The sequence below is a fragment of the Pan paniscus genome, chromosome 12, assembly GCF_029289425.2.
Source record: "Pan paniscus chromosome 12, NHGRI_mPanPan1-v2.0_pri, whole genome shotgun sequence".
In the NCBI taxonomy this organism is placed as follows: Eukaryota; Metazoa; Chordata; class Mammalia; order Primates; family Hominidae; genus Pan; species Pan paniscus.
In genome coordinates, this window is record NC_073261.2 from 30,526,097 (window position 1) to 30,542,144 (window position 16,048).

The window sequence follows — 16,048 nt, forward strand, 5'->3', positions numbered from 1 at the left end:
TTGTTTCTGTATAAATTGCTGTTCCAACAGTGAGACACCTGGCTCCCAGTATCCACCATCTGTGTACTTAATTGTTCGATTTCAGTGTACATGTATAGTGGCATCAGAATGGTTAACCCAAACTCCCATGGGAAAAAGCATTATTAACTAGAATACATTGCGTGTGTATGGTTTCTTTTGCCTTTAGTCTTACAGATTCTACTCATTTCCAGAATTACTTAGGTGAGCACTCTCCCCTCTCCCCCCACTTCAGTAAGGTTGATTCATTCATTTGTAATACAGTTAAATTGTTTTGTCATTTTATGCATTCCATCCTGGAGTCTCCCAGTCTTCTAAATAAATTTTTTAAATTTGCATACATTTAGATTCACTTTTTGTGCTGTGAAGTTCTGTTTTGACAAATGCATCATGTCCTGTATCCACCATTACAATTTGATAAAGAATGGTTTTACCACCCTAAAATATATTTGTGCTTCACTTATTCAACCTTTCCCATCTCCCCCTGATCTCCTAGCAACCACTGGTCTTTTTACTATCTCCATAATTGTGCCTTTTCCAGAATGTCATGTACTTGGAAGCATACAGTATGTAGCCTTTTCTTTTAGTAATATTCCATTGTATAGATATACCACAGTTTGTCTGTTCACCTTTGATGGCCATCTTGACTATGCCCAGATTTTGGTGATTATGAATAAAACTGCTTTAAGGAATTGTATGTAGATTTTTGTATGTAAGGTTTCAAATCAGTTCAGTCAATACTAGAAGCACGATCGCCAGATTGTATGGTATAACTATGTTAGCTTTTAAATATATTACCTTTGCATTGCTGTTTCTTGGATCAGAATAATCTTTTGCTATTTTCCCTGCCCAGTTCCTCACCAAATCCCTTTGACTGTGGATCCCAGGTCATATCATCACTACAAAAAAGCAGATGATACCGAATTTCAGCTGATCATTTCTTGGGGGAAATATAATACTGTAGTGATCTTTTCTGTATGCTTTTGATATTTTCAATTAATCTATCAGGGAAAATAATTAGTTGCATCTTGTTGAATTTGACTGTTTTGTGCTTTCTCATAATGTAACAGTAATGGATATTTTGAAGTTGATGCATATAGCCTGTAGGTTGTTGAAGTTACTTTATTATTTGTTTTATTTTAAAGTATTTCTTAGTTTGTAAAATTCTGAAGTATTAGTCATATTTTTCTTTTCAACCATCACCATTAAGCAGTCCATTTTTAGATATAAAATTATATTAATTAACTTTAAGGTCAAAGATGTTATGAAAATTAAATTTATGTTCCTGTAAGTGATGGTATGTTTTGTTTTCTTCACAGCATTCGTTCAGTCAGAGAGCATAATAGAAGTACTGCGTTTTGATGATGGAGGGCTACTACAGGTAATTTTTTTTTGAGTAGAGAAGTTATTGTTAAGCCTTGAATAATATCTGGTTATTTTTCTTTTAAAAATGTAATTGGTTTATCTGAAACATATTTATATTTTATGAGCTTTGAAGATAGATCAGTAGAGTCTTTAGTAATATAAAAACCTCTGCAGTTACGTGAGTTATCTTTTAGATTAAATATTTCTTTAAAATGCAAACTCATTGTGGTATTAAAACCTTGTAAATAAGTACATCATCAGTCTGTGGCAAGTGTTTGTGCCTGTGGATCTGAGGGGAAGGGGTCAGATCAGGACCTGGGGTTCTCTTCAGATCAGGAGCAGGGGTTCTCTGAGTGTGAATTCAGATGGAGAATCTCAAAATATTTATCTAGAAGAGAACCTCTCTAGGGAGAATAAGTACTATAGATTTTACCTATGCTGTACTTCTACTTGCCATCCTAAGTCACATCATTTAAATATACATAAAATTTGAAAGTATAATCCAATAAATATCTTGTCCTTCCTTTCAGACCTAGTTCACATATCACCATGAAGCCTATTTCAGGCTTCCCAGCTAAAAATGAGTTTGAGAATTTCAGAGCTGAAAGACAGAGTAAATGCCATCTTAACTAACCCTCTGATTTCTTATGGCTAGGTGTTTTCTCCTTTCTTACAAACTTTTGTCATATTCTGTGCTTGTCCTTAATAACTTTGTAATGATAACTGTTTTTTTCAAGTAACATGCTGTTTGCCAGCATGACTGATACTTTTTTAATTAGTTTTATATTCAAGGGAAAACAATGCTTAGGTTAGGAAAGGTGATCAAGATCCCATGACTTTGTGGTACTGGGACTGGCACGAGAATCCCAGTGTTCTCCTTCTAGATGTGATTGTTAGTCTCTTTAGTACATAATACTACCTGTAGTATTTTTAATTTATTTATAACTAAGTGACCTAAATAATTTTGGAAAAATATTTCCTGTAGTTTATAATAAAGTCAGGAAAGTAAAAATTAAAATTAAATCAAGACAATAGAGAAAATAATTATACTAGGGACATGGAACAAGATTTTTATTTGCATTTTAGCATACATTTAGATTACATTTTATACATTAAACCAGATGAAGAGAGCGAGAAAAAAAGTGATAGATTTTAAGAATCTTTTTCTCTGGCAATGAAGCTAGTAAGTCTTTTGGAAGACAAACTTCTCTTGCTTCTAAATTTTTTAATAAATTTATCATTCTTATCTTTATGTAAGAGGTGTTGAGAAATGTAATAGAGAGTGGTTGCATAGTATTTGCCTAGAGTCAGCTTTGTATATTTTAAAACTGAATAAAAACTGAACATAATGAGCTCTAATTTTATAAAGCCTTCCTACTAAAAAATGATCTTAAGTCTCTTTTTTCTAGTTCTTTAATCTGTTTCAAGGTGAGAACTTGGAGAATCTATGGGAACAAATGTTTTAAATATCTCCCTTTAGGTGGTTGTTTATAGGATCTGGATGGCAGGCAAATCAGGACTGAATTTCTGGAAAATTCCCTAAGTGTGGTTGCTCTGTATTGATTGAGGAAGGATTTGTGTCTGTTAGAAACTGGACATCTAGGTTGCAGGTTGATAATCCATTCTAAAAATTCTGGAGCATGATTTGTATTTTTGCTGAGGGAGGCTGCTAATTTGTATCTAGATGGAGTTGGCTATGGAAAAGCTTGTGAACTGGGATGTGATTCACTAATAGTCTTTGGATCTGCTCAGATGCTTGGACAGGAGCTTGGGTGAGATCTCAGAATTCTGTGGCAAAGGTAATTTTGGTCTAGAAAAATGTTGAGGGCAAGTAGTATCAATTGGTTACTTAAGCCACAAAAAAACCTAAGACTCCTACAGAATGTCTAATATTGAGATGCTATATAATATAGTATATGGCCCCTAAATAGCTGAATAGAAGACCCTTTTGAATAGATGTAAAATTGTTCATTTTAATGTTGAAGAGTGTTTCTCAGAAACAATTTTTATTTTGACATAATGTTATCTTTTTCCGACTATAATTTACCAATAGGTTTAACGATTTTAAATAACTCCTGGTTTCTTATGCTATGATTAGAACAGAAAAATGTACATGTAGCATTTCTATGGCAGAATATATATCCTTTCTCTAATTTAAATTTAAGCTAAAGCAGGGAGAGTGTCAAAGCAACAACCTTGTTTTACATTATTTAAAATGTGAATTTTGCCCAAGAACATTCCTTCTTAGATCTGCAATTCATGTACATTCATGTGGCTTGGCTCATAGTAATTTTTTTTTTTTTTTTTTTTTTTGAGACAGGGTCTCGCACTGTCACCCAGGCTGGAGTGCAGTGGCGCGATCTCGGCTCACCACAAGCTCTGCCTCCCGGGTTCACACCATTCTCCTGCCTAGGCCTCCCAAGTAGCTGGGAGTACTGGCGCCTGCCACCATGCCCAGCTAATTTTTTTGGTATTTTTAGTACAGACGGGGTTTCACCATGTTAGCCAGGATGGTCTCAATCTCCTGACCTCATGATCCGCCCGCCTCGGCCTCCCAAAGTGCTAGGATTACAGGTGTGAGCCACCGCACCCAGCCAACTCATAGTAATTTTTTTAATCCTCAAAAATCAACTGATAAGAAATCAGTAAAAAGTAAATTTTAAAAATTGCCAAAAAGATTAGACTTGTTTTCTTTATTTTTAGATAAGGAAAATTAGGTTTATGGAAGTTAAATAATTTATTCTGTAGTACTCAATTGCTAGAGCAGGAATTCAGTATCTAGTAAGTACCATACTCACCATGTCTAATTTCAAAACTCTCCACGGCATGATGCATGTGCAGTGCTCTCAGATATTCCATGGGTTTGCACTTGTTATGAATAGAAATTATAACCCCCATAGATCATGTTTTCTATAGTTGATGCTTTGGCCATTGTCATTCCTGTTTGGCTGGACTAAGATTTAGCATCCAGAATACATAAAGATCAGACCATTCCTAAGATGACACGGACTCTGAGGAATCTGCATCTCAACAGAAGAAATCCACATTAAGGCTATAACCACAGGATGCCCTGGTCAGGTATCTCAAACCATCATTCCCATCCTAACTGATCAGAATGGTTGGCTCTTCTAACCTGTTCCTTTGAAAGATTATAAAATGGAATAACAAAAGATTCTTTCATTTACAAGCATAATTTAGTAAACCTGAATCTGCTTCCTAATCTAACTTTCTTTTGAAAAAAAATAGAGGCAGGGGTGGACACAGTGGTTCACGCCTGTAATCCCAACACCTTGGGAGGCTGAGACGGGTCAATCGCTTGAGTCCAGGAGTTCAAGACCAGCCTGGGAAATATAGGGAAACCTTGTCTCTACAAAAAAATACAAAAAATTAGCCAGGTGTGTTGGCACACACCTGTGGTCCCAGCTACTCTGGTGTCTAAGGCAGGAGGATCGCTTGAGCCTGGGAGGTCGAGACTGCAGTGAGCTGTGATTGTGCCACTGTACTCCAGCCTGGGCAGCAGAGTGAGATTCTGTATCAACAACTACAAAAAAGTGTTCCCTGAGTTCAAGTCCCTTAAATTTATTTTGCACCTCATTTTAAAAGGGGGGTTGAGAGTCCTGAGCTAAAGTGGTGGGCAAAGCCCCCATTATTGCCCAGCCATTCCTCCTCTAAGAGGTTCACGCCCTTGGCCAAAGTCCTCAAAACCTGGAGCATCTCAGCCCCAGCTCCGCATTGGAATCACCTTGAGAGCTTTAAAAATTTCTGGTGACAGGTACTTTCCTAAGGGCATTACAGGAACGAACTCACCTGGGCCTCACCAGCAACTGATGGCATGGTACCCGAGGGTCCCATTGTACAGGTGGTGGGATGTGGTGGGGACAGGGGCCAGGTGTACCACAGGCAGGGAGATGGTGGCTGAGCTGGGGTAAAAAATGCATGCCTGTCCCCACAGGGCCAGTGGACCCCCACGTCCTGACCTTGGAGGTCCAGAGAGCACATCAGAGCTTGGCCAGCATACGGAGCTCCACAGCTGACTGACCACACAGGTCATAGAGACAGGGTCTCACTCTATTGCCCAGGCTGGTTTGCAGTGGCGCAATGACAGCTCACTGCAACCTTGACCTCCCGGGCCCAAGTGAACCTCTTGCCTCAGACTCCAGAGTAGCTGGGACTACAGGCACATGCCACCATACCCATCTAATTTTTTGTATTTTTTATAGAGACAGAGGTCTATGTTGCCCAGGCTGGCCTTGAATTCCTAGCCTCAAGCCATCTTCTCACCTTGGTCTCCCAAAGTGCTGGGATTACAGATGTGAGTCACCATGCTCAGCCTCTAATCTAACTTTTTTTTTTTGAGATGGGGTCTCGCTCTGTCACCCAGGCTGGAGCGCGGTGGTGCAGTCTCGGCTCACTGCAAGCTCTGCCTCCTGGGTTCACGCCATTCTCCTGCCTCAGCCTCTTGAGTAGCTGGGACTACAGGCACCCGCTACCACGCCCGACTAATTTTTTGTATTTTTAGTAGAGACGGGGTTTCACCGTGTTAGCCAGGATGGTCTCAATCTCCTGACCTCGTGATCCATCCGCCTCAGCCTCCCCAAGTGCGGGGATTAGGCCACTGCGCCCGGCCTAATCTAACTTTTTTATATGAAGATAAAGCTCAGGAAAAAAGCTAGCTCTGTATTTTTTTCACTATCCTGCCAGAATAATAAACAGAATTTTAAAATTTTGGAAAGCAAGCTCTAGAATGTTTGTGAGTTGAAAACACAAACAGAATTTTGTCTTTTTTTTTTTAAAAAGACAGTGTCTTGCTCTGTTACCCATGCTGGAGGCCAGTGGCACAATCATGGCTCACTGTTGTCTCAACCTCCCAGGCTCAAGTGACCCTCCTCCCTCAGCCTCTCAAGTAGCAGGGACTACAGGCACATGCCACCACATCTGGCTAATTATTCATTTTTTATAGAGGTAGGGTCTCACTATGTTGCCCAGGCTGGTCTCAAACTCCTGGGCTCAAGCAGTCCTCCCATCTCAGCCTCCCAAAATGCTAGGATTATAGACCTGAGCCACTATGCCTGGCAGAATTTTGTCTTTTAAAACTTAAAGTCCTATTTTATTTTATTTTTATTTATTTACTTTTTTTGAGATGGAGTCTCGCTCTGTCACCCAGGCTGGAGTGCAGTGAACAATCTCAGCTCATTGCAGCCTCTGCCTCCTGCGTTCCAGCAGTTCTCTTGCCTCAGCCACCAGGATTACAGGCGTGTGCCACAACACCCAGCTAACTTTTGTAGTTTTAGTAGAGACAGAGTTTCACCATGTTGGCCAGGTTGGTCTCGAACTCCTGACCCCAAGTGATCCACCTGCTTTGGCCTCCCAAAATGCTGGGATTACAGGTGTGAGCCACTGTGCCTGGCAAAAGCCATGTTTTATAAATGGAATTCTAACCACTTAATTAGAGAACCTATATTGAGCCTTCTTGCAAAGAGTATACGATTTTGATTCATTTATTTTTTTTCTTTAAAGTGTTCATTGTGAGATATAATTTACATATAGATGCTTAAATTTGGGGAGGGAATGCAAGGCAAATACCTGTGTAACCACCACCCAGATTAAAAACTAAAAACAGGCCATTACCCTCCAAAGTTTCCCCTCAAGCTCTCTCCTAGTTACTACCCATAAAGTTAGCCATTTTCCAGAATTTTATAATAATTGCCTTTCCCTGTAATTTTAACATCTGAGTGTATATCTCTAAATACTACAGGGTCACATATTTTTTGAAGTTCATACAATTTGTATTTTTTTTTTCTGGCTCCTTTTTCTCAGCATTATGTTTCTAAGATTCACAGCATTATGTGTTGAGTGTAACTGTAGTTACTTCAGTTTCATTGCTGAATAGTGTTGCATTGTATGGATATGCCCCAATTTATGTATTATTTCTGCTGTTTATGTGTATTTTGGTTGCTTCTTGTTTTTTGCTGTTAAGAATAATGCTGTCTCTTGGTGAACATAATATATGTGTTCAAATGAATTTTTTCTGAGGGATTAGAATGCAGTTGTTGGGTCATAGAGTAGGGATCCCCAACCCCCATGCCATGGACCAGTACCGGTCTGTGGCCTGTTAGGAACAGGGCTGCACAGCAGGTGGTGGGTGAACAAGTGAACATTACCTCCTGAGCTCAGCCTCCTGTCAGATCAGTGGTGGCATTAGATTCTCATAGGAGTGCAAACCCTATTGTGAACTGCACATGAGAGATCTAGGTTGTGCGCGTGCCTTAGGAGAATCTGACTAGTGCCTGATGATTTCAGGTGGAACAGTTTTATTCTGAAACCACCCCGCTAACCCCCCATCCATGGAAAAATTGTCTTCCATGAAACCAGTCCCTGGTGCCAGAAAGGTTGGGGACCACTGTCATAGAGTATGTGTATCTTCCATTTTAATAGATAATGCATATAGTTTTCCAAAATGGTTGTTTTAGTTTGCAAACCTGTCATCAGGAATTCCTCTGCAACAACTTTGTAAAGTGTTTTCTTCCTTCCCTCCTTCTGTTCTGGAGAATGGCTAATGATCTGTAATTTCCATTTTATTTTTGTTTCCCTGATTTCTCATAAAGCTGAGCAACTTTTCATGTTTACTTGACCATTTGGATATCTTCCTTTGTGACATCCGTTAAGTCTTTTACCCATTTTGCTGTTCGTTTGCATGTCTTTTTTCCCATTGTTTTGTAGAGGTTCTTTATAAGTTCTGAATACAAGATCTTTCCTGGAGCCGTAACCTCACACCAGTAACAAAAATCAGTTCCATTACATGAGTTCTTTATTGGTTACATATATTGAAAATAGCTTCTCTCACTGGATGGATTGCCCTTTTGGCTTATGTAATGGTGACTTTTAGTGAACAGAAATTCTTAATTTTAATGAAGTTCAGTCTGTCAGTATTTTCCATTATGGTTAATACTTTTTTATTTTGTGTCTTGTTCAATGTTTTTCTATCCCAAGGTCGTGAAGATATTCTCCTGTATTCTAGAATTTTACTGTTTTGCCTTTCATAGTTAGCTCAAATTCCATCTGGAATAAATTTTTGTTATTGATGTGAGATCAAGATTTTATTTCTTGTATTTGATTGTCTCAGCATCCTTTATTGACTATTTCCCAATGTTTTCTTTCCCTAGTATTTGTCAGTGACACCTTATTCATAAATCAAGTGTCCATATATGTGTGAGCCTGTTTCTGGGCACTGTATTGGATTTCTTTGGCTTATTTGTCTATCCTAATACCAGGGTCACCGTTTTAATGACTATAGTTTTTAAAGTTTTGATATTTGGTAGAACAAATCCTGACACTTTGTTATTCTTCTCAGTAATGTCTTGGTTATTCTCAGTTCTTTGCCTTCCATATGTATCTTTTCAATTAGCTTTACACACACACACACACACACACACACACACACAATCGGGATTTTTTATTAGCGTCACTCAGAATCTGAAGATCAATTTGGCAAGAATTAAAAATCTTTCAGAATTTTCAGTATTCAGTCTGACAGTCTGAGACAGTATATTTTTCAACTTATTTAGGTCTTCTTTATCTCATAATTTTATATTCTGCATAAAGATCTTGAACATCTTTCGATAGATTTATTTCTGGGGCTTTGGTATTTTTTAATACTATTGTACATGACATTTTTTCAAAATGTTCGCTTTTTGTCATTATTAGGTTGAAGCATATTGCTGATACCCGGCCTTTATTGATCTATAAAAGTGGCAATTCATACGACTCAACATAAAATGTAGAAATGTGGTTGCTTTTAATATATTTACTGTGTATCCTGAAAACTTGCTAAATTACTTATTGATTCTAATAACTTAGCTGTAGATGCTTTTGAACAACCTCCATAAACTATCATCTGAGCTTGATGACATTTCTTCAGTTTGACACTCAAAATCAACTGTCACACATTCTACCTTTTCTTTTTCTTACCTTAACTTTACTAGCTACAGCCAGTATGATGTTAATACAGTGCTATTTAGTAGTCCTCTTTGACACTTTCCTCATCTCAGAAATACAACATTCAGTATTTCACGGTTAGATACGATTTTTTCTTCACTGCCCCCTTTGCCACCCCCACCCAAGATAGCCTTTATCACATGTCAGTTTGAGTTCTCAACAAGATCCTGAGACAGAATTAGGAGTGCAAGAGATTGAGGGCTACTGCCTGTGAAAAATAAGCTAAAGAAAGCAGGATTGGGCAAGGAGAGTCTCAGACTGTGATGCAGAATCTCGGCCAACCCAGTGGGGAGCTCTGGAGCAAAGATTGCCCATTGGAAGCATCCTGCACTGGGTAGAGTTGGCCAGGCCCTAGTATACCTGCTGTGCTCATTCATTGTCTGGGAGGAGCCCAAGAAGAACGTGGCCTTACCTCAAATGCCACAGTTGATCCCAGAGTACATAGGTGGAGGCTGGTAGCCAACAGTGTTTTTCACAACTGAATGCCAAGTTCTTCCTTGTAGGGAGATCTGAGCTGTTCATAGAAAAAATATTGGAAATCAAAGCCAGGCTGGGCGCAGTAGTTCATGCCTGTAATCCCAGTACTTTGGGAGGCTGAGGCGGGTGGATCACTTGAGGTCAGGAGTTCGAGACAAGCCTGACCGATATGGTGAAACCCTGTCTCTACTAAAAATACAAAAGTAGCCAGGCATGGTGGCACATGCCTGTAATCCCAGCTACTCAGGAGGCTAAGGCAGGAGTATTGCTTGAACCCGGGAGACGGAGGTTGCAGTGAGCCAAGATCGTGCCATTGCACTCCGGCGTGGGCAACAAAGGTGAAACTCCATCTCAAAAAAAGAAAAGTCAAAGCCAAAGAGATACATTCTCAAAGCAACTAGAGAAAAAGAGAGACCTTCAAAGAAGGTAGAATTAGCCTGACAGCTGACTTATAGACTGAAACAATGAGAGGCAAAAATAATATATAATAAAATATACTGAAAAAATTTGCCAAACTAGAATTCTATACCCAATGAAAATATCCTTTACAAATGAAAGTGAAATAGACATTTTAAAATAGATAAGAATGGAGAGAATTTGTCACCAGAAAATTTGTGCCAAAGGAAATAATACAGGTAAATGATTTTAGAAGCTCAGAAACGCAAAGGAATAAAGAACATTAAAAATGTTTAAGTGTGTGGATAACTAAATGAATGTATACTCTGTAGAACAATAATAATAATGTTTTGACTAATGCATTGTGGCAGAACATTTTGGTACCACTAAGGCTAAATCTTATGAAGCTTGACAACTTCTACCTGGGTCTGTCAGTTTTGGAACGTTTCTTTTGGGAAGTGAATCACCGTGATGTGAGAAACTTAAGCCACATGGAAAGGCCACATGTAGTCTTCTGGTCAGCAGTCCCAGCTGAGCTCCCAGCTGACAGCCAGCATCACTTTCCCATCACGTGAATGAGCCATCTTAGACAACCAACACATTTGAACTTTCAGATAAATGCTGCCTGAAATCACATGTAACTGCAAGACAAAAGAGACTTTAAGTGAGAATAAATTGTTGTTTTAAGCCGCTAAACCTTAGACTGCTTTATTATGCAGCAGTAGATAACCAGAATGCTTGATATATCATATCAGACTTGGTTGGTCTGTGTTCAGTTTTCTTCCACTGCTTCAGAAATGCCTTTTTGCGTTTGGTTTGTCCAAAACAGGATCGAGACAAGGTCTACACATTGCATTTGGTTGCTATGTCTCCTAAGTCTCCTTTATGCTATTTCCCCCACCCGCCTTTTTGTTGTTGTTTTTGTTGTTGTTGTTGTTGTTAATCAAATTGGCTCATTTGTCTGTAGGATTTCCTACATTCTCAGTTTGGTTATTTTCATCCTCTTGGTGTCATTTAACATTCACTTATGGTGTGAATTTTCTGTAAACTGTTAGCTAAATCTAGAGTCTTGATTAGGTTTAAATTCATTTGTTTTTCTTGGCAAGAAGATTTCATAGCTAGTTGTGCAGTAATCTGGTCTTTGTCTCTGGTCCTGAAGATGCTCTAAATCTTGGAATTTGCTTAATAATAAGAGTGTCTTTGTTATTCATGAGTCCCTTGGATCACATCTGAGTTTATACCTAATGAGAATACTCAAGATGGGGGTTGGTCATCAGAAAAACCAACCATGTTGGCCGGGCGCAGTGGATCACACCTGTAATCCCAACACTTTGGGAGGCTGAGGCCGGTGGATCGCCTGTGGTCGGGAGTTCGAGACCAGCGTGACCAACATGGTGAAAACCCGTCTCTACTAAAAATACAAAAATTAGCCAGGCATGGTGGCATGCACCTGTAGTCCCAGCTACTCGGGAGGCTGACACAGAATTGCTTGAACCCGGGAGGCGGAGGTTGTAGTGAGCCGAGATCGTGCCACTGCACTCCAGCCTCAGTGACAGAGCAAGATTCTGTCTCAAGAAAAAAAAAAAAAAAAAAAGAGAAAAAAACCAATCATGTGATTAGAGGGTTGGGCTTTGAGCCAACCCACCTCCTCTAGGGAAGCTGAAATGTGAGTTGGGTCACATGGTGGTCAGTGATTGAATCAGCCATACCTTACCTACCTGATGAAACTCTGGATACTGAAGCTTGCTAGAACCTGCTGGGAGGTAATTGAATCATGGCGGCGGTTACTCCCATGCTGTTCTTGTGATTGTGAGTTCTCATGAGATCTGGTGGTTTTATAAGGGGCTTTTCCCCCTTTGCTCAGCACTTCCTGCTGCTGCCATGTGAAGAAGAATATGTTTGCTTCCCCTTCCGCCATGATCGTTAGTTTTCTGAGGCGTCCCAAGCCCTGCAGAACTGTGAGTCAGTTAAACCTCTTTTCTTTATGAATTAATTACCCAGTCTTGGGTATGTCTTTATTAGCAGTGTGAGAACAGACTAATGCAGATGGTTAGCATCAGAATTGTACTGCAGTTCACTAGTGGGACTGTACATTGTCTGTATTTTTCTTGAGGACATGCTATGCCAGATTGCCTTAGATTTTTAGGTCACAGATTTTCTTATGTAGGGACTTAATGATTCTGGAAATAAGATATTGTGGCATTATTTCTGTTGATCTAAGCCAGATGTTGGCAAACTTTTTCGGTAAAGGGCCAGATATTAACTACTTCAGGGTTTGTGTCCCGAATGGTCTCTATCACAACTATTCAACTTTGGTCATCGTAGTGTGAAAGCTGCCGTAACAGTATGTGAGAAATGGGCATAAAACTTTATTTGCAAAAGCTGGCAGAAGACTGGATTTGGCTCATGAGCTAATAGATTACCAACTTCTTTTCTAGATTGTCTTGGAAATGGGCTTTAATATTCTCCCAGGAGAAAAGGAAATGGAGAAGGAGCTGTGATTTTGACTTGTAAGGAGACCTAGAAGTACTCATCTTTTGTTTTAAATTAAAGGACTTCTATTATAAAAGAAATATAAGCTTGTAGAAAATTTGAAAAATGTGAAAAAATAATAAATATAAGTCATATTTATTGGGTGTTGACAAGTGTCAGGTACTCTTCTAAATTATTAAATACATGAGATGGTATTCATTTTATGATCATTTTATAGGTGAGCATATTAAAGTGCAGGGAGTTTAACCTAACCAAATAAATGATTATTAAGTGATAAAGCTAGAATTGAAAACCAAGCATTTGACTCTGAAGCCTAAGTTTTTAACCGCTCTGCAATAGCAGGGGTCATTACCCTTGTATCCCACTACGTAAATGTACTACAAGGTAGTGCTTTTTGTTTTTTCAGTTATTTTTCTCTCTGCAAACAAAGCTAGATTTTCTCACTCTACATTATCAGTTTTACAGTATTACAACTAATTTTGTACTCAAAACAGCCACTTCATGTCATGTCAAGTTGATTACCTGTGGCTGAAGAGAGAAGTGGGTGGGACACTAGAAAGCCATCATCAGAGGCCAACAGCTCTGCAGCTCCTTGTAGTTGGCAGAATGCTGCTTTTACAGACTTTCCCCAAGGGTATTTGGCTAGTGAGGGCAGAGCTGGTGTTTGAACACAGGTTTTTATTTTCTACTTTAAATTTTGAGTCTTCTCAGAAATACCTGTTCCCCACTTCATCCCCATTTTGATTCTCCCTTTACTACTATTTCCTGCCCTCTGTTGTAGTACAATAAGTGGTACAAAAGAAGAATAAATAGCGGGTTCGGAAACAGCCTTAAGGCTGGGTGCCGTGGCCCACGCCTATAATCCCAGCACTTTGGGAGGCCGAGGCGGGTGGATCATTTGAGGTCAGGAGTTTGAGACCAGCCTGACCAACATGGTGAAACTCCATCTCTACTAAAAATTTAAAAAAATTAGCTGGGCGTGCTGACACATGCCTGTAGTCCCAGCTACGTGGGAGGCTGAGGCAGGAGAATTGCTTGATCTCGTGAGGCAGAGGTTGCAGTGAGTTGAGATCACGCCACTGCATTCCAGCCTGGGCAACAGGCAAAATTTTATTTTATTAAAATAAAATAAGAAACAGCCTTAAAAACTAGGAATAAAGGATACCACAGAATACTAAAATGGTATGGAAAGTCTGAATATAGAAAGATCTCACACCTTAAACAAAAACTAACTCAAAATGGATCATGGACTTAATGTAAAACTATAATAAAACCTTTAGGGAGAATAAAACTAGGAGTAAAGCTTCAGCTTACAGGGCTAGGCAAAGAGTTCTTGACACCAAGGAATTAATACCAGATGTGCAATGTATAAAGGAAAGATCGATGAATTTAAAACTTGCCCTGGGCCAGACGCAGTACCTCATGCCTGTAATTCTAGCACTTTGGGAGGCCAAGGGAAGAGGATCCATTGAGCCCAGGAGTTTAATTAAGACCAGCTTAGGCAACATAGTGAGACCTTGTCTCTAGTAAAATAAAAAGTAAGTAAATAAAATAAATAAAAAATTGGCCGGGTGTGGTGGTGTGCACCTGTAGTCCCAGCTACTCAGGAGTCAGAAGCAGAGAATCGTTTGAGCCTGGGACATCAAGGCTGCAGTGAGCCATGATCACACCGCTGCACTCCAGCCTGGGCAACAGAGCCAGACTGGTCTCACAAAAACAAACAAACAAAACCTTTCTCTGCAAAAGACCATGTGAAGATGTAAAGATAAATATAGACTAGGAGAAAATATTTGCAAGTCACATATCTGACAATGGACCTAGTTTCTGGAATATAGAAAGAACTCTCGAAACTCAATAGTATAAAAATAAAGGAAACAGGGAAAAGACATGAGCACACATTTCCCTGAAGGGGAAATACAGATGGTAAAAAGGACATGAAAAGCTGTTCAACATTATTAGCCACCAGGCAATGCAAATTAAAACCCAAAACACAAAACAGTGACACCACCAAATACTGGCAAGGATGTGGAGAAACTGGATCACGCATGCATTGCTAGTGGGTATGTGAGTGATACAGCTACTCTGGAAAAAACAGTTTGGCAGTTTTGTATAAATCTAAACATGTGGTTACTATAATTGACCTACTAATTGCTCTCTTGGGGATTCTCCCAAAGAAACGAAAATTTATATTTGCACTAAAACATGTATATAAATGTTCATAGCAGCTCTGTTTATAATAGCCCCAAACTGGAAACAACCCAGATGTATTTCAGTAGATGTACTGTTAAACAGTGATACGTTCATACCATGGAATACAACTCAGCAATAAAAAGGAATGAAGTGTTGGCACACACAACAACCTGGGTAAGTCTCCAGAGAATTAGGCTGAGTGAAAAAAGCCAACTCCAAAAGGTTACATGTGCATGATTTCATTTATATGACCTTTTTAAAATGAAAAAATTTTAGTCATGAATAATAGAGGAATGGTTGCCAGGGCTTGGGGGGAAGGGCAGGAGGAAGATGAGTGTGATTATAAAAGCGACACACTGGATTCTCAGGGTGCTGACACTGTTCTGTGTCTTGACTGGTGTTCATGAACCTACACAGCAGAGAAAATTGTGTAGAACTAAATACATGAACAAACACAAATGAAGACATACAAAACTGAGACCTTCTGAACAAGGCAGGTGGATCGTACCAGTGTCACTGTGCTGCTTGTGATGTTATGCCATAGTGTTTGCAGAATGATATAGTGGGGAAACTGAGTTAAAATATAGCTCTTTTTACTATTTCTTGCAACTGCATGTGAATCTACAGTTATCTCAGTGAAAATTCATGTTAAAAATACATACACACAGAGAAGCACAGGAAGCAAAACAATTAGAAAGTCAGGAAAGACCCCTTTTATGAGTTAAAAATTCTTAAAACTCCCTCACAGATGTCATCCATTTTCACTATGAGATGATTTGCAGAGAACTTTGTGGGGGAGATTGGGTTGATAAGAAGTAGGATTACATGTTGAGATCTTCATAATCAAAAGCAGACCTCATCCTCTACCTTCCCCCAACCCAGTCCTGGAGGAAGTATGTAATTTTGTCTCTAAAGGTGACAGAGAAGCATAGTCTCATCGCCTGCAAGGAAACTGGCTCCCAGGTATATCCCTAGGGAAAGCTGCCCAGTATGTAAGTAATACTCAAATGGCGCCTGGTGTGGCTTCCTGGTACCACGGGTTTGTGTGCATGTGCTGCCTGTACCATCAAGAAGCTTAAATTCTAGGGTGTGCAGACCTTGTCTTATTTCTAAG

The 16,048-nt window shown here is 39.4% G+C and overlaps 1 protein-coding gene across 4 annotated transcripts in view; it reads left to right on the forward strand.

Annotated features, from left to right (window-relative positions):
- TMEM131 (transmembrane protein 131) overlaps positions 1 to 16,048 on the forward strand; it is a 243,309-nt gene that overhangs the window by 70,078 nt on the left and 157,183 nt on the right. For all 4 annotated transcript variants that reach the window (XM_034953708.3, XM_034953707.3, XM_034953709.4 and 1 more), the window contains exon 2: positions 1,338 to 1,399. In XM_034953708.3, the coding sequence (XP_034809599.1) occupies positions 1,338 to 1,399 (62 nt within the window). The remainder of the gene's footprint in view (positions 1 to 1,337; positions 1,400 to 16,048) is intronic.